This window comes from Petromyzon marinus, chromosome 37, assembly GCF_048934315.1.
Source record: "Petromyzon marinus isolate PM22_M1 ecotype Great Lakes invasive population chromosome 37, UKy_Petmar_22M1.pri1.0, whole genome shotgun sequence".
NCBI lineage: Eukaryota > Metazoa > Chordata > Hyperoartia > Petromyzontiformes > Petromyzontidae > Petromyzon > Petromyzon marinus.
The window spans coordinates 11,887,809-11,914,591 of record NC_133703.1 but is presented as its reverse complement, the minus strand read 5'-3'; the positions used below and the strand labels follow the sequence as shown (position 1 = coordinate 11,914,591).

General features: G+C 51.9%; 1 protein-coding gene and 1 long non-coding RNA gene across 6 annotated transcripts in view; one reads left to right on the top strand and one right to left on the bottom strand.

Annotated features, from left to right (window-relative positions):
* LOC116949761 (C-Jun-amino-terminal kinase-interacting protein 4-like) overlaps positions 1-19,868 on the top strand; it is a 96,213-nt gene extending 76,345 nt beyond the window's left edge. For 4 of the 5 annotated variants that reach the window (XM_076072290.1, XM_032967408.2, XM_032967410.2 and 1 more), the window contains 11 exons: positions 443-653; positions 1,366-1,488; positions 2,436-2,516; positions 3,501-3,568; positions 4,988-5,136; positions 7,082-7,253; positions 7,522-7,635; positions 11,405-11,449; positions 13,037-13,228; positions 14,060-14,182; positions 15,208-19,868. In XM_076072290.1, coding sequence (XP_075928405.1) covers positions 443-653; positions 1,366-1,488; positions 2,436-2,516; positions 3,501-3,568; positions 4,988-5,136; positions 7,082-7,253; positions 7,522-7,635; positions 11,405-11,449; positions 13,037-13,228; positions 14,060-14,182; positions 15,208-15,308 — 1,379 coding nt within the window. In that variant the 3' untranslated portion in view covers positions 15,309-19,868. The remainder of the gene's footprint in view (positions 1-442; positions 654-1,365; positions 1,489-2,435; positions 2,517-3,500; positions 3,569-4,987; positions 5,137-7,081; positions 7,254-7,521; positions 7,636-11,404; positions 11,450-13,036; positions 13,229-14,059; positions 14,183-15,207) is intronic. The other variant, XM_032967409.2, reaches the window with a different exon arrangement.
* On the bottom strand, positions 9,214-9,516 carry LOC142930165 (uncharacterized). The gene is made up of 3 exons (XR_012946224.1): positions 9,493-9,516; positions 9,295-9,455; positions 9,214-9,241 (listed from the first exon to the last, which is right to left on the bottom strand). It is a non-coding gene; the product is annotated as an uncharacterized LOC142930165 (long non-coding RNA).
* Positions 19,869-26,783: the final 6,915 nt, after the last annotated feature.

Below are 26,783 nucleotides of genomic sequence, written 5' to 3'. Positions count from 1 at the left end.
CACCCGGCAGTGTGGTAGCCTGCGTGTGGTGGGGTAAGCGGTGGGTGGTCTCACTCTTCCGGCCGGCGTGGAAGAGTCGGCCAGTGTGCGCCCTCTAGAACCCCCTCCGGTGAAGAAAGGCCCCTTACAATGACAGTCGGTGCATCGGATACCAGATCATCGAGAATGCATCCGATCTCATCAGGCCATATTGCGCGGTGTAGCGTTGGCGCCTTTGGCCAAGTACGGCGCGAAAGAAGTTGAACGTGCATACATACATTTGTGTTTATTCCACTTGCATGATTTTCGTGTTGGATGTACATTCCCGCGATCTCGGCCTCTCCCATCCCAGTGCTCAGCCACAGCTGCCATTCCCCCCCCCCTCCCCCCATTATCGTTTCTGCCGCCGCTCTCGCGAGCGTCCGCCGCTGCGCACGATGCGAGAGAGCGTCTCGTTTTTCAGCGGGAGGAAGCCACCCCCTTCTGGGGGAGAACGAGCAGGAGGAGGAGGATCCCTCGACGGAGGAGGCCACTGAGGCCCTCGAGAGCCCTGGGGAGGGAGGCCCGGAGGGAGGGGGCCGTGCGTCGAACGGGAAGCACTCCGCCGCTCCGGCCGCCTTCACCGAGCACGTCTTCACCGACCCCCTGCATGAGAAGCCTCAGCTCGAGCCCAGGTGAGGCGCGTGTCTCCAGCCCATGAGGGTTCCTGGGCTCTTGCGTGGGGAAGGTCTGAGTAAACTTTTGTAGCGCGTTGAACATTAAAGGCGAGATTCACATCTTAACCAGGCGGTGGTGGCTATGAGCACGTGGCCTGTGATCGAGCGCTGTGGAGGCAGCAGCGAGGGTTCGTGGACCACCGCACAGATGTTGTGAAACTCCTTTCCATGGGTGTCCAGGAGGTTCCATACCCCGACTCGCCAGGAGAAGGCAGAAGAGCGAGTGTAGGGGGATGGAGTGTTGCCCCCTCGCACACGTGGGCTTTCTCTTGGTGCTCCGCTTTCATCCCAAATGTATGATTTAACAGAACTCCTCATTCATTGTCTGAAAACATCTTGTGGCGCCCACTCCCACCCCGCTAAACAGGCCGCCCCTCCACTGCTTGCGGAGCCCACTATGCTATCGTTATTATCAACTGCGTCCGTGAATCTGGCATCTTCATGCTTTTGCTTTGATGCAGGGCAGCGGGGTTTATTGTCGGCCTCCGTTCTACGAGCCTGTTCTCGCGCGCAGATGTTAGCGTGTCGATCGATTGTCGTCGTGACAGCATAGCGCGCGAGCGTCGGTGAAGCGGTTGGTGTCACGGCGGTGTCCCGGCGGTGTCACGGCGATGGAGCGGTGCGGGCGTTCGTGACCATCGCGTCGCTGTCGCGGTCGTTGCGTGCCCAGGGACCCGGACGTGGTGCGGGATGGCGTGTCCATGCGGGCCGTCGACACGGACCTCATGCACGAGGAGGCGGGGAAGATGAGCAGCATCCTTCCCACCATGTGGCTGGGCGCGCAGAATGGATTGTGAGTGTGTCACGGCACGCACGGCACGCGTACACGCACTCGCGGGGTCGTGTGTGTGCGGTTCCTTCGTGGTGCTGTAGTACAATAAAAGTGGACTGCAATGAAATCGCCGATCTTGCTGATAGCTAATCAACTGAAGGGGGGGCGTGTCACATGACTACGCGATCCAAGAATCGCTTGGCAATGGAATACATTGCCAATGAATGGACGTTTTCAAGGTGGCTGCCGGATCAACTCTGAGCGACTGCTGGATCGACTGAGCGGAATCGATACAATTAACCTCGATTCACCAGCCACAGTAGCCATATTTGGGCAAAGACACGTCCCTTCCGGTAACACCACGCCTACTTCCCTCCATATATGGGCCAATCTCTGATCGGTGATTTTGTGGGGTGTCCGATTTTATCGTATTACAGCGGCAGCAGTTCAAGTCCTTCCTCATCGCCCGTGACGATGACCTGCCGCCAATTAACGCGCTCGCCCTATGTCGGTTAACTGGAAGATGAAACAAGACTCGGACCGATTTGACCGTTCGAGAGATTCGATTAATTGTCAGGATTTTCGGGGGAAGGGGGTCACGATATACGGGACAGGATTTGCGTCAAAGTAAAACGCGCTGTTAAGAGATGAACGGCAGTTGTGATATTAAATAAATCGGCTTTCATTCTATTACCTCCACGTAAAAAAAAAAATATCTCGAGTCAATCGACGTTCTGTCTTTCCGGATCAGATTTACACAGCCGAAGGTGATTGACTTTTTACCAGGAATGCTGGCAAAGTCGGCGCTCACTCAGATGCCGTGCAATGGTTTTGCCGGACAGAAATTTGCGCGGCGTTTGTAAATTTGGAGAGGGTTGTGCACCCGGCTGTTCTTCTTTTAGTGCGGTTGCCGTTGCGACGTTACGCGCGCACCTCCGAAGCGACTCTCTCTCCCCTTTGTGTTGCAGCCTGTACGTGCACTCCTCCGTGGCTCAGTGGAGGAAGTGTCTGCACTCCATCAAGCTCAAAGACTCCGTGCTGTGCATCGTGTAAGAATGCTCGCGGTCGGTTCTCAAATGTTTTGTACCCTTTTAATAATAATGATGACATTTTATAACGCGCCAAATTTTCGATACAAGTCAACAATTCGGAGGCGCGGAGCCCCAAGCTCGAGGCTGCTCGAAAGACTGACCAAACATATTATTTTAAATGTTTCGGAAAAGTCAGAGTGCATTTGATGTTGCAGTTATGCAAAGGGATTAGAGAGTTCCACACCGAGGGGGTGACAGCAGAGAACCGACTTGAGGCTGTGACAGTTCGAGACCTTTTGTGTTACAAGGTCGTGTTGCTTTCAGACAGAGTGGCTTTTCCAATGTCAATATCTATGGGGCTGCTGTGTGGCATGTCAAGGATGGTTGTGAACGACTGCTGCATCCGGTCGGGTAATTAAGCGCATGTGACCCAACAAGCGGGTCGGAGCCGATGTTGTTTTCACATGCCGGTCAGGTCCACGTTCATCGCGTCAACGTCCGCGTAACGTCCACGTCACGTCCGACCCGCGCCCGAACGGCAAGCTGTATAAACGAATTGGCTCCGACCGGTTGTGTGCGTGACCCGTGGGTCACCTGACGCGATGCCGGACACGAGCTGGAACCACAAACTCTTTCGTGGCACTTGAACTAAACTATTTTTCTTGAAACGATTGAGTGTATGAAAAGTTACCCACATTTTACATGGAGAATCCTGTGCTTAGTTTGTTGTTGGTTTACACTGCTCGGCTAATGCCGTATTTGGAATATAAATATAAATTTTTGAGAGCTTAAAAGCCTAGAGCGCTAAATGTGAATTCACAACAACGACAAAAATACATTAGAGCAACGGAGCTGTTATTGAGGTGGCTGCTACTATTTTTAGTCCAGGGTGTCAATAAAAAAAAGTACGATTTGCGGCATGGAAAACACTTGCTTATAGAAGCCTACGGCTTGCTCCCATGAGTCCAAATCCCTTGACGGTGTTTCCGCATTGTTTTCCAGGCACATCAAAGGCAGGGTCCTGGTCGCCCTGGCGGATGGGACGATGGCTATTTTCCACCGAGCAGAAGGTGCCTCCTTCCTACAGTTCCTCGTTCGTTCTCTTCATCCGTAGAGGGAAACCTCACAGAGACACCGCAGTTTTGTTTTTCGTGTCCCTCTGTCCCAGTGCGGTCGGTGAATCCCTCGAGTTGTATGTGTGGGTGGGGGACTGAAGAACCTGAATACAAGTTTAGTATACAAGGGGTAAACTGAAACTTTAGATCGGTGTTCTTCACTGATTTTTAGAGGGGGGCGACTTTGGCTGGTGAGGGCCGCCACACGTTTTAATATCATTGGGGTCTGACAGCAGCACGATGATGAGGTGTGTTCACATTTGTGTGTTGTGGGGGGCCGTACGTCAGGGGCCGTCAGTGGCCCGTGGGCCTTGCAATGAAGAACACTGCTCTAAATTGATCGCCATCCTCATCACAATCAGCCATTATAAATCCACAAGACCATGATAAATCATGATAAATCATGGTCTTGTGACTCAACAATCCATTTAGCGCCTGCACACAAGCTGAATTTCACCGCTCCCATCTCTGCACTGAACATCATCCCGGGCGCGTTCCCTCCATTTGTCTACCGCTCCACCGTGAGACTCGACCAGTGGGTGTCATCCTCTCGAGTGACGTGTCCTACCCCATCCCACTTGCTTCTCCGAACTGTGTTAAGGTGACGTTTCTCACCTGCGCGTGTTCTCCTATCCCTGTGTTCCCCTTCCTGCCTTGCAATATTTTTTCCAAGCATGCACCTCTTCACGCAACTTTATGCGCTGTTCAACTTTTGTTTAAATTGTCTTTGTCACCTTATTCTTAGCTTTTTCGGTAAAGTCACGTTGAAGGGAAACAATAAAATACACATAAAACGTGACTTTACCGAAAGAGCTAAGAATATGAATTACTGCACTCACGAAAGCTTTAAATCAAAATGTGTCTTTGTCACCGTCCATGATCTTTAAGTTGCGGCTGATTAAAAACTTCTTTTTTCTGCACATTGGCACGTTGTCACAGACAGGAGCGTAATGGCTAGCGCTCTGTGCTACGAACCCGGTGATCCGGGTTCGATTCCCGCTTACGGCCAACACCAGTGACACCTGTGAAAGGCCACACGGGGGATCTGTGTGTGTGTTCGTCTTTGTGCGGGGAGCGGTCGTGTAGCGGTTAGCGCGCGCCGCACTATGAACCTGGCGACCCGAGTTTGATTCTCACTGCCAACACCAGTGACGATTATCTGATTATCTGAACCGGTCCTGGACTCCCCTATGTCGACTCGGCCTCAAATGAGTACCTGGTGCAGTGTGCAGTAAACATTGCCACTGGGGAGACGAAGGCGGTCGGGCGTGGTGCCGTTCCGGCCTTCACAGGTGCTACTCGCAAACAGCACTTGCCCCAACAGTCTGTTAAGGTTACATGGTGGGTGGGGGGTCTTTGTCTTTTTGTCGCCAGACGGCCAGTGGGACCTGAGCAACTACCACCTGCTGGACCTTGGGCGGCCCCACTTCTCTATCCGCTGCATGGCGGTGGTGCATGACACCGTGTGGTGTGGATACCGCAACAAGATCCACATAATCCAGCCCAAGACGTTGCGCATCGAGGTTAGAGGGCGGTCCTCTCGGGGTGGCTGGGGGGGGGTGGGGGGAGTGATTTTCTTAGTCGGCGCGCAACTCTGTAGCAGTTCGATCGCGTTCTCTCGTTTTGACGCGAGTGTTGTCTGCTCTGACGGACATGATCGTGGAGTCTGGAAGCTCGTGCGTGAAGACCTTCATTGGCTTCCGGTTCCACAGCGTGTAAAGTACAGGCTCTGTCTGACCGTATAGAAGTGCCTACACGGTATGGCACCACCGTTAAATGTCGAAGCTATGCGCGCCTGTCGCCAACGATTGGAAACGACGGCACCTCAGGTCTGCTGCTCGCGGTGATGTCGCCGTTGTTACACGAACCCCGCCTAGAGACGCCTGGTGACCGCGCTTTTGAGAATGTGGGAAAATCTCTACCCGAATTTTCCACCCGGCCAACTCAAGCACTTGAAGAGAGACCTTGAATGTATTTAATGAACACAGCATGACGAGACTGCAAAGCGCATTTGAGATGCTCTTAGCTTGATTTAGCGTTTCTTAAATGACTATTTACGTTACATTACATTACTGCGTTCTTCCTGGAACACTGTGTTTGGTCTGCAATCGCTTTCTTACTCGGTGATTAAACTCAAACGCACCTTTGCTGCGGCACTTCAAGACGTGCCACGTGAGAATTGCGGTGTAAAGAATGCAAGATCACAATGACAATGATGATGACGACCATGCATCGATTCTTACGATCCGTGCATCGTGTTTTGGTTTGAACAAATCAGTTGTTTTTGGCTCGTGTGTGTCGTACGTTATTGGGGCACGTCACACGTGCGGCCACGAGAGACGCGCTTCGCTCATCAGAGTTGTAAAATATATATGTATATTCCAGAATAGAATTGTACCACCGATACCACCACTTTGGGTAGGTCGGGTTTGCGTTGGTGTTTAAGTAAATTGGTACCGACTTGTTTATTGGGGGCGCCGCAGTGGCGAGATGTTGACTGCCTCGCCTGATATACAGGAGGTCGTGGGTTTGATCCCGACCCTGATGCCTGCTGTATATTTGGAGTTTGCATTACTCTCCCCCCATCGTTGTGTGGTTTTTCCCTCCACATTTAGAATCGGCATGCATTTTGTGTATGTGGCTGCTATAGATTTGCACGTGATAAGCCACTTCGTTGAGGTGTCATTTGTGGCCAGGTCGATTCTGAAAAAGAGCTACATAGCTCAGTGAGTCTTACCTGGCAAAATAAAAAAATTGTTTAAATAGTATTGCTTGCATCCTCATGCAAAGCAGATCATCAATCATGAACAGTTGTTTTTGGTTGTGGTTAAAGCATTGTTCGAAGATCCTCAGAGTAGATTTGATTTCTGGTCACATTCAATAATTTGGAACTCCCCCAGGTCAATTCGGCTTAAAATTTCACGCCCACAACTGTTGAGACGAAGACTGCCCAAGGGTGCCCGCAGGTCTCCGCCACCTTTCGATGTTTCCGTACTAGTCTGGCGTTACATCACAAAATGGATTCATCGAGATTATACACAACTGCTATCTCAAAGCATTCTACAGAACAGTGGGACATGCTCATCGTGTGCAGTGGTCGGCAAAACCAAAGTAAGAAGCGGAGCCATTTTTTTCGAATTCGGTAAAAAGCGAAATATTTCAAGAGCCGCAGTGTGCTGCGGCGAATACGAGACGGCGGTGCTTAGTAAATAATTGTCACGAAGCACAGTCCCTAACGAGCCGCAGATTGCCGACCACCTGATCACGTGGAACAAGGGAGGGTATCCGTATATACTGTATAAGAATATTTGTTTGAATATGCAAGGACAGGCAGAGAGGCGTAGAGAAGACAGAGTTAGACGGGAAGAGGACCGGCTCGCTGGTGGTCTTCGGGGCTAAACGGCGATGTTTTTTTTCCCACCCACCCCCCCCCCCCCCCCTCCACGTGCGTTGCCCATTTGTTTGCAGAAATCTTTTGACGCCCACCCGCGCAAGGAAAGCCAGGTGCGACAGCTGGCGTGGGTGGGCGACGGCGTGTGGGTGTCCATCCGCCTGGACTCCACGCTGCGGCTGTACCACGCGCACACGCACCAGCACCTGCAAGACATCGACATTGAGCCCTACGTCAGCAAGATGCTGGGTACGCCGCGCATTCACGGCGCGGTGCGGCACACCTCCGTAGGGGGCTGGTGCGTGCTGCGTCGCCCAGCTCCTGACGCACGCACCGCGTCTCTCCGGCCAGCAAGAATCTTTCAGAATCAGAATTGTACGCGTGCAGCTGCGTTTACAGTTGAGTTGAGAGCTCGTTGGAGTGCCCGTGTAAGTGCGAGTGCCCGTGCGAGTGAGTGTTCGTGCGAGTGCCCATGTGCGCGCGCGTGCTCGTGTGTGTGTGTGTGCGCGTGCTCCAGGCACCGGATCGCTGGGGTTCTCCTTCATCCGCATCACGTCGCTGCTCATTTCCTGCACCCGGCTGTGGGTGGGCACGGGCAACGGCGTCATCATCTCCATCCCGCTCTCCGAGTGTGAGCAGCGCCCACCCCCCCCCCCCCCCCTTGCCACATTCGTGGCCACCGTCACCGTCGTAGAGCACAAACGGTGGCACGCGGTGATTGCCAGGGATCGTGCCATCGAGTCCCGGTCTCGCTACACCGAGTTGTAAACCTAGGCTCCTTTTCCAATTTTACTTTCGATCCCGTTCCGACGACATACGCATACGTATGTTTACGTCATCGGAATGGAACCGGAAGCAAAAGGCCATGCGGTCGTGTCGCTACAGTTCTCCGCGGCGCCACGCCTCTCCAAATAAAATTAGTACCCAGCCGCTTTCCCGTTCCGGGATTCGGCGGTGAACGGGACACCCACCCTACAACTTGCAGACGTGAAAGGGTTAACGTGCCCACAACCGAAACCACTCCTGTGTTCTCATCGGATCTCAGAAGACGAGCATGACTGAGCCTGGTTAGCACCTGGATGGGTGACCCAGGGCCTGAGGCTGCCCAGGTGCTGTTGGAGTGGGGCTGTGAGGTGTGGCCAGGGAGCGGTGGCGCCGTGGTGAGCACGCTGCGCTACGAACCCGGCGACATGAATTCGATTCCCACTCACGGCCGCCAACACCAATGACAATTATCTGAACCGTTCCTGGGCCTCCCCTAGGTCGATTCGGCCTCAAATGACTACCTGGTGTGGTGTGTGTAAACATCGCCACTGGGGGAGACAAGAGAAGGCCAGGTGTGGTGCTGGCCACCCACCCCCTCAATGTGCCGTGGCGGCCTTCATAGGTGCTCGCTAACAGCACTTGTCCCTTTAATACGCCGGCTTTCGCGACCAATATTATCCATTATTCAAGTTTTTTTTGGGTTAGATTGCATGAATATTAACGACGCATTTATATTTATGCGATCTAACTCAAGAAACCTTTATCAAAGCCCTTGTCCCTGCAGTCGGTGAAGGCTTTACGGGGGATCTGTTTTGTGGCCAGGAGATGGCAGTGCTTTGTCACCTCTCCCATGCCTGGTGCGTTTTCTCCAGTTTATTCCCACATTAAGCCAAATTATCATTGATGGATTTGCCAAAACATCTCCCTGCTCTGAAATATCCTGAGACTCGATGAGGCTTTCTGGTTAAGAAGCAGCATTATCGTTATCAATTTCGAAAAAGTTAACTTAACATAATTCCATGGATGAGGGTACAGGTAATGACTTGCTATATATTTTTTTTTACAGTGACGATTAAAATAACAGATGAAGTAAATTGTCGCAGCGTCGGTTGCATGCACCGAGCGGACGGGAAACTTAGCTGGTTACTTGTTGCTGCGTTACTCATGCAGTCGGTCAAGTTTTATATACTTGCGGTAAAAATTACGAGTTGGTGTAAAAGTGTATTGCGTGCCACGTAAGTGTACCGAGTTGCAGTGTACTGGGTGAGTGTACTGGGTGAGTGTACTGGGTTGAAGTGTATCACGTGCCACGTGAATGTGTTCTGGGTGAGTGTACTGGGTGAGTGTACTGGGTTGAAGTGTATCACGTGCCACGTGAGTGTACTGGGTTGAAGTATACTGGGTTGAAGTGTATCACGTGCCACGTGAATGTGTACTGGGTTGAAGTGTATCACGTGCCACGTGAATGTGTACTGGGTTGAAGTGTATCACGTGCCACGTGAATGTGTACTGGGTTGAAGTGTACTTGGGTGAGTGTACTGAGTTGAAGTGTATCACGTGCCACGTGAGTGTACTGGGTTGAAGTGTATCACGTGCCACGTGAATGTGTACTGGGTGAGTGTACTGGGTTGAAGTGTATCACGTGCCACGTGAATGTGTACTGGGTTGAAGTGTATCACGTGCCACCTGAATGTGTACTGGGTTGAAGTGTATCACGTGCCACGTGAGTGTACTGGGTTGAAGTGTATCACGTGCCACGTGAGTGTACTGGGTTGAAGTGTATCACGTGCCACGTGAGTGTACTGGGTTGAAGTGTATCACGTGCCACGTGAGTGTACTGGGTTGAAGTGTATCAAGTGCCACGTGAATGTGTACTGGGTTGAAGTGTATCACGTGCCACGTGAATGTGTACTGGGTTGAAGTGTATCACGTGCCACCTGAATGTGTACTGGGTTGAAGTGTATCACGTGCCACGTGAGTGTACTGGGTTGAAGTGTATCACGTGCCACGTGAGTGTACTGGGTTGAAGTGTATCACGTGCCACGTGAGTGTACTGGGTTGAAGTGTATCACGTGCCACGTGAATGTGTACTGGGTTGAAGTGTATCACGTGCCACGTGAATGTGTACTGGGTTGAAGTGTACTGGGTGAGTGTACTGGGTTGAAGTGTATCACGTGCCACGTGAATGTGTACTGGGTTGAAGTGTATCACGTGCCACGTGAATGTGTACTGGGTTGAAGTGTACTGGGTGAGTGTACTGGGTTGAAGTGTATCACGTGCCACGTGAATGTGTACTGGGTTGAAGTGTATCACGTGCCACGTGAATGTGTACTGGGTTGAAGTGTATCACGTGCCACGTGAGTGTACTGGGTGAGTGTACTGGGTTGAAGTGTATCACGTGCCACGTGAATGTGTACTGGGTTGAAGTGTATCACGTGCCACGTGAATGTGTACTGGGTTGAAGTGTATCACGTGCCACGTGAATGTGTACTGGGTTGAAGTGTACTGGGTGAGTGTACTGGGTTGAAGTGTATCACGTGCCACGTGAATGTGTACTGGGTTGAAGTGTATCACGTGCCACGTGAATGTGTACTGGGTTGAAGTGTATCACGTGCCACGTGAGTGTACTGGGTGAGTGTACTGGGTTGAAGTGTATCACGTGCCACGTGAGTGTACTGGGTTGAAGTGTATCACGTGCCACGTGAGTGTACTGGGTTGAAGTGTGTCACGTGCCACGTGAGTGTACTGGGTTGAAGTGTGTCACGTGCCACGTGAATGTGTACTGGGTGAGTGTACTGGGTTGAAGTGTGTCACGTGCCACGTGAATGTGTACTGGGTTGAAGTGTATCACGTGCCACGTGAGTGTACTGGGTTGAAGTGTATCACGTGCCACGTGAGTGTACTGGGTTGAAGTGTGTCACGTGCCACGTGAGTGTACTGGGTTGAAGTGTGTCACGTGCCACGTGAATGTGTACTGGGTGAGTGTACTGGGTTGAAGTGTGTCACGTGCCACGTGAATGTGTACTGGGTTGAAGTGTATCACGTGCCACGTGAATGTGTACTGGGTTGAAGTGTGTCACGTGCCACGTGAATGTGTACTGGGTTGAAGTGTGTCACGTGCCACGTGAATGTGTACTGGGTTGCATGACGACGGTGGTAGGGGCACCGTTACGATGCTCCGTGTAATTTCAATCGCCCTCCTCTCTCTCGCCCGCCCCGTTTTTGTTGTTTCCTGTCGCTTCCTCGCAAGTCATCCATTTTGCTTCAACGCCGCGTTTTTGTTTTGCGTTCGCGCACCACGATTCTCTTTTGTTTTCAATTAACCCGTGGCTGTGCATTACACCCCCGCCCCACCCCGAACGGCTCCTGCAAGAACTGCCCATGCAATCCCCTTCGTTTTAATCCTCGCTTAATTTTATTTATCAATGTATTTTCCTCCTGTATTTCTAATCGTTCTGGTTCCTGCGAACCATCTTCACTTGCTGGAATGAATATTATACATTTCTCACCTCCCCGCCCCCTCACCTCCACCTCCTCTTCCTCCTCTTCCTCGCGTCCCCGTCCCGTCGGTTCCCCTCTTGCTCTCTTCCCTCTGCCCCTGTTTGTTTCCTCTTCCTCTGCGTGTGGCACCGCAGCGTCTCGGCAGAAGGCATTGGGCCTGGGTGGCCCGGCTTGGTGCGGTAAGTAACACGGCCGCCCTTCCCTACGCTAATTCTCACATCCAGGGCTTCATGTCTTACCCATTATTTTCTCGGTCGCTCGTAGACTGAACTGGACCAGGCGCGTTACTGGTTGGTAGTAGGCTCAAAGCCAGAGCGAGATGCATTACTGGATGTGGTGTGCCTGGGTGCCTCGACCCAGGCAGACCTGACTGAAATGAATGCCTGCTGCTGCCATTCTCTCCACGAGCCACCTCTTGCCTCTGCAGGCAAGGTTTTGAAGTGACACGGCAATACGACTGCATGTGAATAGGACCTGGGTGTGGCGCATCAGCTTGTGAACACGCATGCATTTTTAGGTCTTAGCTTGTCTTTGTAGCTTACAGCGTATGAATATTGAGCACTCGTAATAACCTAGGTTATGAGAGTTGCACGTTTATAAATGTACTCGCTTACAAATATGGGAAATATGCCCGTCTGTAAGAACTTGCCGGTTTTTTTTTTCATTAGAAGAGGGGAATTGGGGGAACATTGTTCAGGCCAGAAGGGGGATTATTGTGGCATTATAGTCCAAGTGCGTGTGAAGATACTCCAGAGACGGTGATGGGGAGATGTTAACTACTTTTCCTGGTATGCAGTAGGTCGTCGTGGGTTAGATCCCGACCCTGACGAAGCCTGTATATTTGTAGTTTGAGTGTGTCTCTCCCCCCCGTGGTCCCGTTATTTTATTTCTGGGTTCTCCGGGTTTTTCTTTCACATTTCGAAACGTGTGTTTCGAGTATTTGGCTTCTATATATTTCTACGTGATAAGCCACTATGTTGAGCTATCATTTGTGACCAGGTCACTTCTGAAAAAGAGCTATATAGCTCAGTGGGGCCTTATCTGGTAAAATAAAAAATATATAGTTCAGTTTAGAAGAGGAAAGTCTTGAGCCTGCACTTAAACAGAACAAGGATCTCGACAATGCAGTTGACTGCAGGGGAGTCCCAGACAATGGGGATAGCAGTAGCAGCAGCAGTGTCATCATTTACATCGATGAACACGGCTGTGTTGTGAAGTTGCACGTCGCCTCTCAAGGGCTGCGATGGTCAATGGCTAGATCGGCGTTTCTCAAAACACGGGTGCGTTCAGTTTCTTGTCCTTCCCCCCGCACCTCCGACTAGCACGGCTGGCTACGTATGGCACGCAAAAAGTTCTATCGACGTCTCAGCGGTGTAGATGGCCACAATTCGTGGCCGCGAGGGGAGGTAGTAAGGGGTAGGTTACGATTCACCATCGGCGGTGGAGAACAGCTGGGTCCTGAGTTTGAACTGGAACGGAGGCGGCGAGGGGTGCCGATGTTTCGGAGCGGTGTGCGGGAGTTCCAGCGAGAGGGGGCAAAGAACAGCGGCGCGGCCTCTTCACTCGGCTCCTCTTGGTGCCATGGTTGGAGGGGGAGGCGGTAGTCGCTGGCGTGGAGAGGGCAGGCGCGGGCAGGCACCGGGAAGGGGGTTGGCAGCGAACGCAATGAAGTCCAACCGAGTGCAACCGCGGAGCAAGTCGGCGGAATGAGCGTGCGGTGGTGCGCGTGCTGCCCTCCGCTGATCGGCCACGTGTCATATTTGCAGCCAGCCGCCTGGGGGGAGGAGGCAGCGGCGGGCCGGGCCTGGCGCGGCCCGGCGGGGTGGTGCGCGTCTACGGGGACGAGACGGGAGACAAGGTGACGCCCGCCACCTTCATCCCCTACTGCTCGATGGCCGATGCGCAGCTCTGCTTCCACGGCCACAGGGACGCCGTCAAGTTCTTCCTCGCCGTGCCAGGTAGGTGGGACCGTGCCCAGTGGGGGGTTTTGTGTCGAGTCGCGTGGCGGACAAGTGGTTTGTTCGCTGTGCTGTGAACCCAGCGATTTGATTTTTGATTCCTAGCTACGGCGCACATCGGCGTGCCGAGTGACCTTCGAACCGACCCTTGTGCAGCCCCTCACCCCCCACCCCAACCCCGCACTGACCAGCGTGGTGAAGCATGGTCCAATAAAACTTCATTACCATCACGGTGCGGGGGGAGGCCTTCATCCAGCCATCCAGAAATGTATTGACTTGTCATTTTTAATAGTGCTCCGTTTGCTTCTGTTTTATCAGTGGCATGGTATCGAGCATGCAGAGAATATGCATACTTAAACCCTATCCTATTTGTGATGAAAACCGTCTTCATATGGTAAGCCCTGAAAAACCTAGTCACCAACTACCCATTCTCACCAACCTCCACAGAGGGCCGTGCGCATTTATGGCTTGTGTATTCTGTGCATTTGGATTATTTGGAATATTTTTCTGTTTTAAATTTCCACGTGACAAGCCACTTAACTGAGCTAGCATTTGTGGCCAGGTCGCTTCTGAAAGAGAAGCTAATAGCTCATTTGGCTTTACCTTGTCAAATGAAAATGAGTTTAGTTTTTTTTTTCTATATTTAAATAAAGTGACTTGTTTACCTTTCCTATACTTTGCACTGCTATCGTTTTTTTTTGTATTGTTGGTTGTTGCAACGTTCCGACCCGGCCCCTATTGGACATCTGTGTGGAAAAAGAGCTTCACAGCTCATCGGATTCCTCCGGTTGTTAAAATGGAAGATTTCCGTTTACCGATTCTGCGTGACAGGCTGCAACGCGGACGCCAGCGAGATGCCGGCGCGGCCCACCGAGCCCCAAGGCGGTGTGCGGGGCAAGCCCAAGTACATGCTGGTCGTGAGCGGCGGCGAGGGCTACATCGACTTCCGCATTGGTACGGGGGGGCGGGGAGAGCCTTGTCATTCCCCGCGACGTGCAGCTCGGCGTTGGCACACACCCGGATGAGTGGAAGCGACATCCCTCCCAGGGTCACCTTGCCACCTGCGCTACGCTGTCCTTGACAGCAGCAGCCGCCGCCGCCGATTCACGAATATAAAAGAGGCATCCTTTTTTAGCACAGTTGTCTAGGTACGGCGCGAAGTAAGTTCAATGTCCTGGACGTGCACACATCCGCGGCGTTGCACTCCGCTGCTTGTGACGCAATCATCTGGCTAATCAACCACCTACGTTCGTTTAAGATTATAAATGTAAACTATAAACGAAACCTTTTTATTTTACCAGGTAAGGCCCACTGAGCTATGTAGCTCTGTCAGAAGCGACCAGGCCACAAATGATAGCTTGACCAAGTGGCTTATAACGTGGACATTTATAACAGGCAAATACTCTAAACGCACGACAGGCAAATACTCTAAACGCACGATGGCAAATACTCTAAGCGCACGACAGGCAAATACTCTAAGCGCACGTTGATGCTAAATGTGGAAGGGAAAACCGGAGGACCCGGAGAAAAATCCACGCGGCCGCAGGGAGAACATGCAAACTCCAAATATAAAGCAGGCGTCAGAGTCGTGATGATGGCGACAACAGAAGTAATGATGATGATGGTGGCAACGATGATGATGCGGAGGACTTGCCCGCCTGACTCCCGCCCCCTAACCCCGACCCCTTTGTCTTCCCGATGCAATGCCTCGTTACTTTTCCGCCCGCCATCTTTCTGTCGCCCTCCCCCCATCCCCCCCCCCCCTCCCCCAGCAACGACCAGGCCTACCCCAACCCTTCCTTAACGCCTGTTCTGCTGGCACTAAAGCTACACCACCACTTGTAATAATAACCATTCTTCAGCTCAAACCGTTATCGTGGCGCGTACAATTTTTATAATCATTGCAAAGAGCCTTGGAAAATGCACTATACGAATCTAGATAAGATAAGGTGATTTTGAAACGTACGTTGTGAACGCAGGCGATGGAGAAGAAGCGGACGACGTGGCTCCGATCAAACCGTCGCTGATCAAGGATCTGAGCCACGTGATCATCTGGCAAGTGCGGGACTGCCCGACCTGAGCGAGCTCCGGCAGCTGATTTGGTTGCCTGTGGCCAACGATGCCATCTCGGAGGACGGCACCACTGGGACTCGCGCGGATTGGACATCTCTCTCTCCCGTGTGGCTGAGGGTCAGCCGGGCCGCAGCCACTTTTCATCCTGAGACAATGACATCGATTCGGCTCGAAGGATCCGACTTTGCTCCGTACATGCAAAACAAGCAAACAAAAAAACTTCGACGTTTTATTTGACCGTTTATTGCTTTGGGTTCAGGAGTATTTTCCTCCCGTTACTTTCCCCGTGCAAGCAACACAGTTGCCCTGCTCGATGAACCGCCTCGCCTTGCTGTTGACGCCACCGAGAATCCCTTCTGCAGCTTTGATACGGGTGATGTGGTCTGATTTCAGTGCACTGTCTCTGCCCCGGTAATGTCTGCTCCAGTCCTGCCTTTCTTCGAAGCCGTTTGATCATTATTGTATTCCTGCGGTTGAGTACCTTTAAAAAAAAAAGATATATATTTTTTTCCAGGCCAATTGTTCTTTGTACTCTGTTGCCTTGTGTTTGTCAGAGTGTGGCACTTTTCAAAGCACTGGTCAAAAGCGCGTGGAACAGGATCCTCCCACCCCTTTTGCAATCCGTGATGAAAATCACCGTGAGCAGGGCTAAACCCCTCCATCACCACCACCACCACCACACATGCTTTCCACAGCCACGCTGTCCGTCGTTTTGCGTTGCGCTGCTAAAGCCGAGAAGAAGGGATCAACGTTGCAATGCAAGGCGCTATCACGATCGCTGTCCCACCATCCCGCTGTCGCGTTCGTTGCAAGCGGCTGTTCCGCACCCGAGCGCGCTCATCGAGAAGCCTCGAATTTTCGCCTTTTCCCTTCAGTGATGCGGTTTAGCCGATCGGCAGTTCGCAGTGCGGTGTGAAGTGCGGAGCCCCCACCACCGCCCTTTCTACGGCGTACGTCTGACGTGGAAGGGGGGAGGCCAAATCCTTCCTTTGAGTGGAGGGCCTTCTGCCAGCGGTGGCTTGGCCGAGAGAGATTGGAGTGCCGCGCCTTTACCTGCTTTCCTTGTGGTGACGCTCGGCTTTTAGAAATCCCTCACTTGCTCATTGCTGCTGTTGCGTCATCTGCATTCGGTTTTCTTTCCATTTGTTATCGGATGATTTCCATTTCACGCACTCCCTTTTTCTGCTCTTTTATGTACGAGCTATCGATGCGTCGCGATGCGTCGCGCCTCAGACTTCGCAGGCCGCAATTGTGGATGCAATTTTTTTAAATCTGAATGTTGAATTTCAACGACGCTCATCATCACGATGGACAATCGTCGTCCTTTGTTATGCGTAGAGCACTTTAACTTGCAAAGCACTCCGTCATAAAACTGATGTAAATAAAAAAATACACGGCAGAGGGAAGGCACGGGAGGCTTCCACTCAGAGGGACACTTAAGCACCCAGTGGGGAGGAGGATGAGAGGAGGGGAGAGGCCAGAAACAAACTCTTGAGAGGGGACGGGGGACTTGGTGAGTGGAAGGAGAAGTCCGCATAATGAGGGTGCGGTGGGGAATGTTGAGAGATGGTCTGTGCGAGAGTTCGATTGCTGAGAGAGAGGAGGTGGGGTGGAGGGCAGAACCATGGAGTTCCATTGGCAATTGAGGCTGACAAGGAGATGGAGAGAGGGCAGAGTTGATGGAGGATGTGAAGGGGCGGGGGGGGGGGGATGCGAGGCGGAAGGGAATTCGGTGGGAGATGGGGTGGAGTTGAGGGTCGGGCAGGAGCGGAGTCGTGGAGAATCTCGCACGCCTTTTGGTGTGTGCTCGTTTTAGAAGTGGATGCGGCATCGTATGGGGTGGCCCCATAATGAGTGGCGGGGGTAGGGAGCGGTGTGAGGGCGAAGTGGGCAACCGTCTTGTGCATTCTTGATTGCTGGATGGATCGCAGTGGCGCGAGCGTGGGAGTGCCGACGGGAAGAGAATTGGAATGACTTGATTCTGGTCGAGGGAGCAGCTCTTTTACCCCACCCCCGCTTGGCCTTCAGCAAGTGAGGTGGGGGTGCTTCCTGGTTCTCGTTCCTCACTCGGAGTCTGCCTCCTGAGCGGCTGACGAGCAGCGGCGGCGCTGTTTCCCGGCCTCGCCAGCGGCAGCTTGCGACGTGCGCCCTGCTGCGTCGCGTCGAACGTGTCGAACGTGTTTCGCGGGGAGGGTTTTCCGAGCGTGATCTCTCGATCTTCGCATCCGAATCCGGGTTATATTTCTGCCGGCTCGCTAATCTCTTTCCTCCCTTTGGTGCCTTTCGAAGTGCTTCGGGCGCTCTTCACCAAAATGTACCCTCGGCCTGCCCGACTTGCTGCATAGAGACCTCCCCCCCCACCACCACCCCACCCCCTTCTCAGATCGAGGGGAACTACAGTGGAAATATTCTCGCGGCGGCCGGCTCATGCGACACTGCTGCTGCTGCTGCTGCAGCAACCGCCACTCCGGCTGTGGAGGCAACTTCTCATGAGCAACAGCTGTGACCGCTGCAGCCTACGCATGGGAGTTGCGTGGAGATGTGCGTTGTGGGAGATGCGTGGCCCGTCAAGAGGAATGGGAAATGCTCTCGTGACGACCTAAGATAACGGCATCCTCGTACACGGGCGACGAGTGGCTTCGTCACTGTGAAATCTGATTAAAGTCACCGGTCAGCTGGTTTTGTCTCGTGGCTGGATCGAGCTGCTGCAGCTGTGTATAGGCGCTGCTAGGACTCGCAGAGAATTGTGGGGTGGTGGGAGGTTTGCCATGCTACGTGCGCTTCAGCCTAAATAATCGTAACCGCGTTGTGTATTTTAAAGATCTCCCATTGCTTGCACTACAATGCGATTTCCATTTTAGCCGCTGTGCGTTTTATTTTTAAGACTCAAAAAAATTCCACCCTTTGACCACGGCGCGATTTACATTTTCCCATTGTCGCGATCCGCTCGGAGCGTCGTCCGTGTCCATCGCCGGCGTGGTGTGGCGTGTCATCTCGTCGTGTCGCACTCGAAACTAAATCGCTTTCACCTTTCACGCTTTTTTAATATACACCCAGGCTGCAAAGCGAGTGTTCCCACTTTGTGTTGCCATTAATACACCCGGGTTAAATTGTTTTTTTGCAATTGCACAATCGACGTTTTATGGCAATAAGAGTGTGTGTATGCGTTTGCCTGCAATTTCACCACCACCCCAAAGAGGAGGAGGAGGGGGGTTTAGGCGGTCTGTCGTGAGCCGGGATTGGCGCTCTGTTTTATGTTGAGGGTTTTTTGAGAAAAAGTGTGGCCTAGAAAGCATTGTCGCATCCTCGGAATGAGATGTCCTGCACGCTGTTCCACGCCAATAACACGCGGGCTCGTTCCACGCCTCCCTGCACCGAGTAGAAGCACTCTGTTCGACGGTTAATACCCACGCACGTTTCGCGTCCGTTACTCATTTAAGCGCGGTGTGCCCCTACGGCTTTTTATAAGTGTGCTCTTCGTGCTGCCCCTCCATCCATTCCTGTGAACCCCCAAGGTAGTGGTCCTGCCGGAGCCTTGTCTTTCCGCGGCCGTGGAGCCACGCAAGTTTGCAATTTGCTCGCCCCAAAGTAAGACGGCGGCGAACTTAACGTTGCCCGCTCCCCTCTCTTCCCGTGCCCAAGCTGGCAAGAGGTCGTCCCTGGAGGCCTGAGGAAGATAATGCCACGTCCCCAAGACCCTCGCCCCCACCCCCTTATTCATTGGCAACACCACCAGGCCTATTGTCGTTGGCCTGGTTTGTGTGCGAGGCCCCTGGGGCGACTTGACCCCTTTGGCCCCCCACTCTGGGTGCCCCCCCCCCCGAAGTCATCTGTACGGCACGCGCGGCTTGGCGGTGAAAAGCGTGGCTCTCCGGGGGGTGCAGCCGGGCGCGGGGGGCGTGATGAGTCGATCGTTTGCGAGGGAGAAGTCTTGGAGGTGGAAGGTAGCCGGTCAGCTGCTGCCGTTCGGGAAGGGCGTTCCTTGGTTTGGGGGTGGGAGGGGGGGGCGGGGGGGGGGCTGGAAATTTGTGGTGGCGCTAATGACGTCCGACTTCTCACCGCCCGTCGGTACGCGGCCAAAGAGATTTGCCGCGGACGCATTCGCCAACGGCCCGGCGGTCGAGGTGAACATTAAAAAAAAAGAATCGTTTTCGTAATAAAGTTGTCCGAACCAAGACGCGTGCGGCCGTGTGTTGCGGCATTTGTGCTTTCAATTTTTAGTTTTTGGCTCGGTGACGTTTTCAAGTTCACAAGGTGGGTTATTTTACTTTCACATACACGACATACTTTCTGTCATGTATTGGCACAGTTGGGTTGTAAGTGAGAAAACAGCATTTTAAACGTGCGCTTTCGCAAAACTTAAACCAGTTAAAACGCAACTCGAATGTGTAGCGTAAGTTGGCTCCGTGTAATTTGTAACGTGGCAGAGTTAGCCATAACCATGCGCCCATTTATACCCTCAATTTTCTACGTCTCCCTCAACAAAAGGTCGAATACTTTTACGATGATATATTTTTGTTTTTGCAATGGAGAGCTGAATAAATGAGAAACTCTACTCGTCTCGTCAGCACGGCATTTGTGTGCGTCATTGTTGTTAGCTGCAGTCGCTTGAGTTGACCTGGGACGGCGCCACTGCGATATGAGGTCGCATTATTGTAATTTAACATGCCACATTGGGAGGACCGGCCTCACAATGCGTGATTCTATGCAATTGCCACGCCTCGGTTGGTTTTCACGAGGCCATGTGTATTTTGGTAGTGTTAAGGACAATGGTGGCGCTCCAGCAACACAAATATTATTGCTCTGTTGCAAAGTATTGCTCGGTCATAATCGATCGAAGCCGAGAGGTTATTATTCTTTACTGGCGAAACGTGGTATTCTAATTGTAAATGTTGTGGGGTTTACTCTCCAACACACCGGAGTGCTGTACCAGTAACGAATTGGCACTTTGTTTACGTCACAAACCTTAGTAGTTGGTTGCGTCGGGTGGTGGCAGGTCTAACTACACATTTACGCGATCTTTCCCAAAAACCCTCGATTATGAATAATATTGTTTGGAAAACCTACTACGTGTTCAACTATTATGATAATGATTATTGATGTAAATGCCATTATTTATAAATGCACGACTATCGTGAGCGGTAACAGTTACAGCTTAGAGAGGCTTTCATTCAGCAGTGGATTGAACATGGCCGATGACGGTGACAGGTACTATCACTGTCTTTCACAGGTGGAGTGTACTCGAGTTGGCTACAGGCAGAGATTCTAGAATCCTGGCTTGAGCGATCACTTGGGACCTTGCCATCTAAGGTGTACACGTGATGGGTTAAGCTCTAAGCAAATATTCCTGCAGTTCTATCAATGGCATGCTGCGCATCGAGAATATAACGATAAAATATACGGCTACTTTGTAGTGCGTTAATCCACAAAGATAATAATGCCAAGTTCCCATGTTGACTGTTTAATATTGGTTCGTTCTCTTCGCACATCGTGGGAAGATCGAAAAGTTGGCGTTCAGATTTCTAAAATGTAATTCGCATCATGCCCCCCCCTAACATTGTGTCTCGTGCAGTCTCCAACTCTTGCCCGCTCTACCTCTGGGCCGTGTGCTGTAAAGAGGTACCGTTGCCCGAAACGTCTCCTATTATGTAGTGTTTCTCTTTAAGGCATTTTTATACTGGTAGGAACGAAGTTGTAAACTGAGTGTACCAGCCTGCAATAGATTAATGTGTCCGTCCGTCCGTCCCCTTTCAATACTTTAACGAAGTGAAATCTCGTGCTGTTGGGGTGTAAAAATAAAATTGCGCAAAATTCCAATGTTCCTACCAGCCCACCCTACAGGGACCTGTTTAACATTGGTGGGTGGGGTGTGGCGTGGGGGGGGGGGTTCTTTGACAAGTTGGGAGGAAAGTTTTGGGTCACGGCGCGTTGAGAGCGGCCGTCACCGGTTCCCGACACGCCCGAGCGTTGCGCCCGTGGATGCGTGCCCTAAATTGTTTCGCGCGGGGCCGGACCGCTGCGGGTGGCGTCCAAAGCTTCTTTTGTCGATACCCAAAGACAACGGATGACGATCGATTGCCCTGCCAAGTGTGCGGTTCCTAGCGCCCGTCGATCGTCGGGAACGTGACAGCGGGTGGTGCGCAGTGACTCACGTGAGCTGTTGGGCGCACTCGGCTTGGTTTGTGTCTGTGGTCCCGATCGTCGGGGGTCTTTCCCCTCTTAACGAGTGGTGTTTGCAGAGCAATGTTAAATAAATAAATTCGTATTCGTTTAACATGAGCAAAACAAAAATACTGTTCCGGCTCCAAAAGTACAGCAATGGTTAAGGGAATGAATCGCGTTGACTTCGCGCGGACGTGCAATACGGCACGAGCAGTCCGATTTGGTTGTGTATCGTACTATAATTAATATTGCCTTCCAAGTTTTGTAATTTACGAACGTGTAAGTGTTTTGAATCACGTAAAAAAAACAGGTTGGTTACAAGTAAAACGGGATGTTTAATCCCGTAGCAGAGGAAACAGCTGTTTGTTTTGTCTCGACTCGCCGACGTTTTCTGAACATGAATGCTCTTCACTTGCATCTCCCGAACGTATCCCTCGCGAATAACGAGGGAGCTGCGTACGTCATCCCACCACCTGGCGTTTGGTCTTCCCCTTGATGTCCAACTTGTGGGTGGCACTCCCAACACTGGACTCGGCCATCCACCCTCCTCCATTCTCCACCGGTCATCGCAACCTCTGGATTATTTACATCTGAAACGCCTCTGTGTCGTAATCCATTGCTAACTACCTTGACTACCCGATACCTTACATTGCTGTAGGCCTTCATATTGCCATATTCACAAAGGGCAGACCTTTATTTGGCAGTTACCAACTCTGGCCAATATTAAAATACAAGTTTTGTTTTGCAATCCTTCCGTAACCGTCTAACATAACTCCCGTGTCAAACATTTGCCCTTGCACGAACGTTGCAATCTTACAAAGTTTATCTTTTAATATAAAACTTATCGAGGGGGAAGGGGTGACGGGGGGGGGGTAGGGGGCTTCTGTTGCTTAGAGCCACGGAACGTCGCCCCGCGCAACTTCCACAGATCAGTTGGACCCCAACAGGACTTCGCTTTTGCTTCTAAGACGTATGCGAGATTCGCCCTGTAGTGTAGTGTGTATGTCCACTACGTCTCAATACTTTTGTCATCTGTTTATAAAGTAATGACAATATCAGAACTGGTTTCAGGAGGGGTCGTCTGTTGCTCCTCGCCACTTGTGTGGAGCGGCACCCCCGTACAGGGCGCTCGGTTTGTCGGTGGCAGATTTCTCGTGAATGTTTTACTGCGACGAATTGTAATTCACGTTTGCGTCGCCAAACTGAGCGCAAACTCATTTTATGAACGGCCCCTAACTCGCGCTTGTACGGTAGATAACCCAGTACCAGTTTATTTAGGGGTGGCATATAGATTACATTATCTAGAACGTCGTCGTCGATGATGATGATGATTGGGTGAAATGAGTGCATGCGGTGAGGGAACAGGGAAGTGATTACAATGAGAGGACCTGCCGAGCAGGCCCACGGGCCACTGGTGACCCTCGGTGGCCTCTAGTACGGCCCTCCACAATGCAGGCACGCGATGCACCACCCCCGTGCAGGCCGCGGTGTGCCGGGACCCTCCTCACGCCGTCTTGTCGGCGAAAGTATCCTCTCCCCCGTCTGACAATGAGTGCCGCTAGAGCGGAACAGCTTAGCGGTGGCCGTGTTGGGTGGAGGCGAGTTCACCACACTGCTGCTGCTGCGGCGGCAGGGGTGTTCATCAGTCGCCTTCGCTCACGAGTTCTTAGCTCCTCACTCAAAACATGTTCCCTTGCTCATCCCACAACCCCTTAATATCCCCCTAATAACCACCACCGCTCTTGTTCGATTTAAAGCTTTCGTGACTGCAAGGATTCATCTTCTTTGGTTCTTTCGGCAAAGTCGCGTAGAATGAGAATAAAATAATAAAATAACACAATAAAATTCTCACGACGTTTCGGCCACAACGCAAGCGGCCGTCTTCAGGTGAAAAGGTACAGACCTGTCGGGACGACAGAGCTCTGTCGTCCCGACAGGTCACCTGAAGACGGCCGCTTGCGTTGTGGCCGAAACGTCGTGAGAATTTTATTGTTATTTTATTTTTTATTCTCATTCTACGTGACTTTACCGAAAGAACCAAAGAAGACCACCGCTCTTGTTCCCTCTTCATATTCTCATTAGACGGCTATCACTCATTAAGCCCATTCATTCAATCCAGCCAGCAAAAATTCCTGTTATAAGTTTCACTCGCCGAATTCACGCATCGTCGCAGATTCGCCCCCATTGCTTCTTTCTCGCCTATTTTATTCACCTCATCTCCAAGCCAATTACATTCTCACACACACACACACGAGCGTCGTACCGTTCTTAATTCTCCGTATGTAAGTGACGTTAAGATGAGATCAGAGAGTTGTGTCTCCCTGAATCGGAGCGGCTCCTCACACGGGCACCACCGCAGTCTGTGAGCGGTGTCAGCCCCGGTGAGAACACGTGGCGAGAGGGGGAACACGAGAGGGGGACACGTGGCGAGAGGGAGAACACGTGGCGAGAGGGGGACACGAGAGGGGGGACACGAGAGGGGGAACACGAGAGGGGGACACGTGGCGAAAGGGAGAACACGAGGCGAGAGGGGGACACGAGAGGGGGGGACACGTGGCGAGAGGGGGACACGAGAGGGGGACACGAGGCGAGAGGGGGACACGTGGGGGGGGGGGGGGGACACGAGAGGGGGACACGAGAGGGGGACACGTGGCGAAAGGGAGAACACGAGGCGAGAGGGGGACACGAGAGGGGGGGACACGTGGCGAGAGGGGGACACGAGAGGGGGACACGAGGCGAGAGGGGGACACGTGGGGGGGGGGGGGGGACACGAGAGGGGGACACGAGAGGGGGACACGTGGCGAGAGGGGGACACGAGAGGGGGGCACGAGAGGGGGACACGAGAGGGGGACACGAGAGGGGGACACGAGAGGGGGACACGAGAGGGGGGACACGAGAGGGGGGACACGAGAGGGGGGACACGAGCGAGAGGGGGACACGAGCGAGAGGGGGACACGAGCGAGAGGGGGACACTCTTGCAAGTGAGGTAATCCTGCTCTCATCAGAGTTCTCAGCTGGTAAAATTAAAAGTAAATTGGACTTAACACGTATATGGCTTGCGCCACTAATGTTATTCGTATTAACGTTTTTTTAGGGGTTAATGTGTAATCGCACCAACGAAACGTCACAGTACTCAAATGATAAATGTTGTGGGTTTACTCTGAAACACCGGTGTGCTGCGGTGGTAACTAATTGCCACGTTTTGTTGACGTGAACAAGCCTTACTTATTGGCTGTCGGGTGGCGGTGGGTTCACGACACATTTATATTTACACGATCTAACCCCCACCCCCCCCCCAAAAAAAAAATGTATTTCGAAGAGCAAATTGAAATTTGACATTGAGGGTTTAAGATGCCTTGTAACTCGAACACATTGCTGGGATGTTCTGGTTTAAATGCGTTTGTTTTGGCGACAATCTCTTCCTGTTTAACATATTTATACTGCTATAGATATTCTGTGTGTGTGTTTTCATAGAGATATAATCGGGGCCACTGCCCCGGACCCCACGCTTTGGGGGGGCGGGTGGGGTGGCCCGCGCTTCGACGTCAGTTTAGTTTGAAGGCGTTCGGTGGCCCCACACGGTGCGAGTTGCTCCCCGGGTACCTCGCACCCCGCTCTGGACGGCCCTGTACACAATGTACAAACCACATTGCAAATTACACACTTGGCTTGCACAGATTTTACTCCGTTAAGTAGACATCAAGTCTCACACCGGCATTGCAAATGGTGACACTTTTATATGCTGTGTACAGTACATCAATATTGTTATAATGCAGGAAAAATTACACATGCAATATAATAACCTTTTGTGCAGGATGCTTAAAACAAATGTTAACACTTCTGAGAATGTTGCAACAATACCGCAAGTAATGTGAAGATTCCAGGCACGTGTGGGAAATGATGGCGAACAAGTGGAAACTCGTTTACTTTTTTTTTTAAAGCAATTAGCATACATTTGTTATCATATCACAGTGTATTATTATCCGTTCTTTCATTAAAAACGAGTCCCTTATCAGTGTTAACATTTTTTTGAAGCCGCCCTGTCTTATGAAACCTGCATATGCAGGTTTAATAAGACAGTATGCTAATTGCTTTAAAAAAAAAACCCCATGGATAATATTGGTCGCGAAAGCCTCCTACGTGTTTAAACTAGCTTTACTCTTTGGTTCTTTCGCTATGAAGTTTAAATAAAGTTTAACATAAGCTTTGTTCTCCTGCCAATGCCTTCACGAATCCAGCCTCTTGCCGCATCTCGCCACCAGCGACTCTCACGCCACCTGACGGCCACTCGAGAAAGTCGTGATCCTGTTGCTGGGAAATGAATTTCCCTCGCAACAAAACATTGGGGATTAGCCTTTGGTAGAGACACACAGACAGGTTCCATGAAAAAAAATATCCAACGCAGAGTAAATGGTTTGTTCAGAGCGGAAGGTTTTCCCCCCCCCCACTCCCTACTGTGACAGAGCACAACGATTGTTCACGACGTCACGCAATCAGCGTGTTGTTGTTGCTGGCTGGGGACGCCGCGGTGGCTATGAGATGTTAACTACCTCGCCTGGTATACAGGAGGTCGTGGGTTCGATCCCGACCCTGACGCCTGCTGTTGTGTATTTGGAGTCTGCACTTGCCCCAACAGTCTGTAAGGCTACACAGTGGATCGTTGTCTTTGATCCTGAACCTGACGCCTGCTGCTGCTGCTGTGTATTTGGAGTCTGCGGTGTCTCTCTCCCCGTGGTCGCGTGGATTTTTCTCCGGTTCCTCCGGTTTTTCTCCCTCCATTTAGAATCCACAACATCACGCGTTTGTTAGCACAGTATTTGGGCCGCTGTGCATTGCCACGTGATAAGCCACTTCGTAGAGCTGTCATTTGTGTGGCCAGGTCGCTTCTAGAAACGAGCTACATAGCTCAGTGGGGCCTTCTCTGATACAAATTACCGCAGTAGCACATTCAGAAACATAGTTGTTGTATTGGCAAGGTATATCGTCCAACCTTATCACCACCACCACCACCTTCGTCCACGTGTTTTTTTTTTACAACAGTTGCACGCTTAACAAAGTGGCGCCAACCAACGCTCGCGATGTTGGACTTCGCCTACCCGTGGATGCCCCCTCGCCCCTGCCTGGGTCGCTGGCCCCACGGCGTGAACCGGAGGCGTCGTCCTCCTGTCGCCAGACTCAGGCAATCAACACTGAGTCGCGTCCGTCAGACGCAGCAGACGACTCGTTGGTGTCTGTCTCCTGCCCCCACGAACTCTCGTGCTTGTTTATGACGCCACTCGTAATCGTGGTCGTTCCCTGCCCCTGTTAACGCTTGACGATG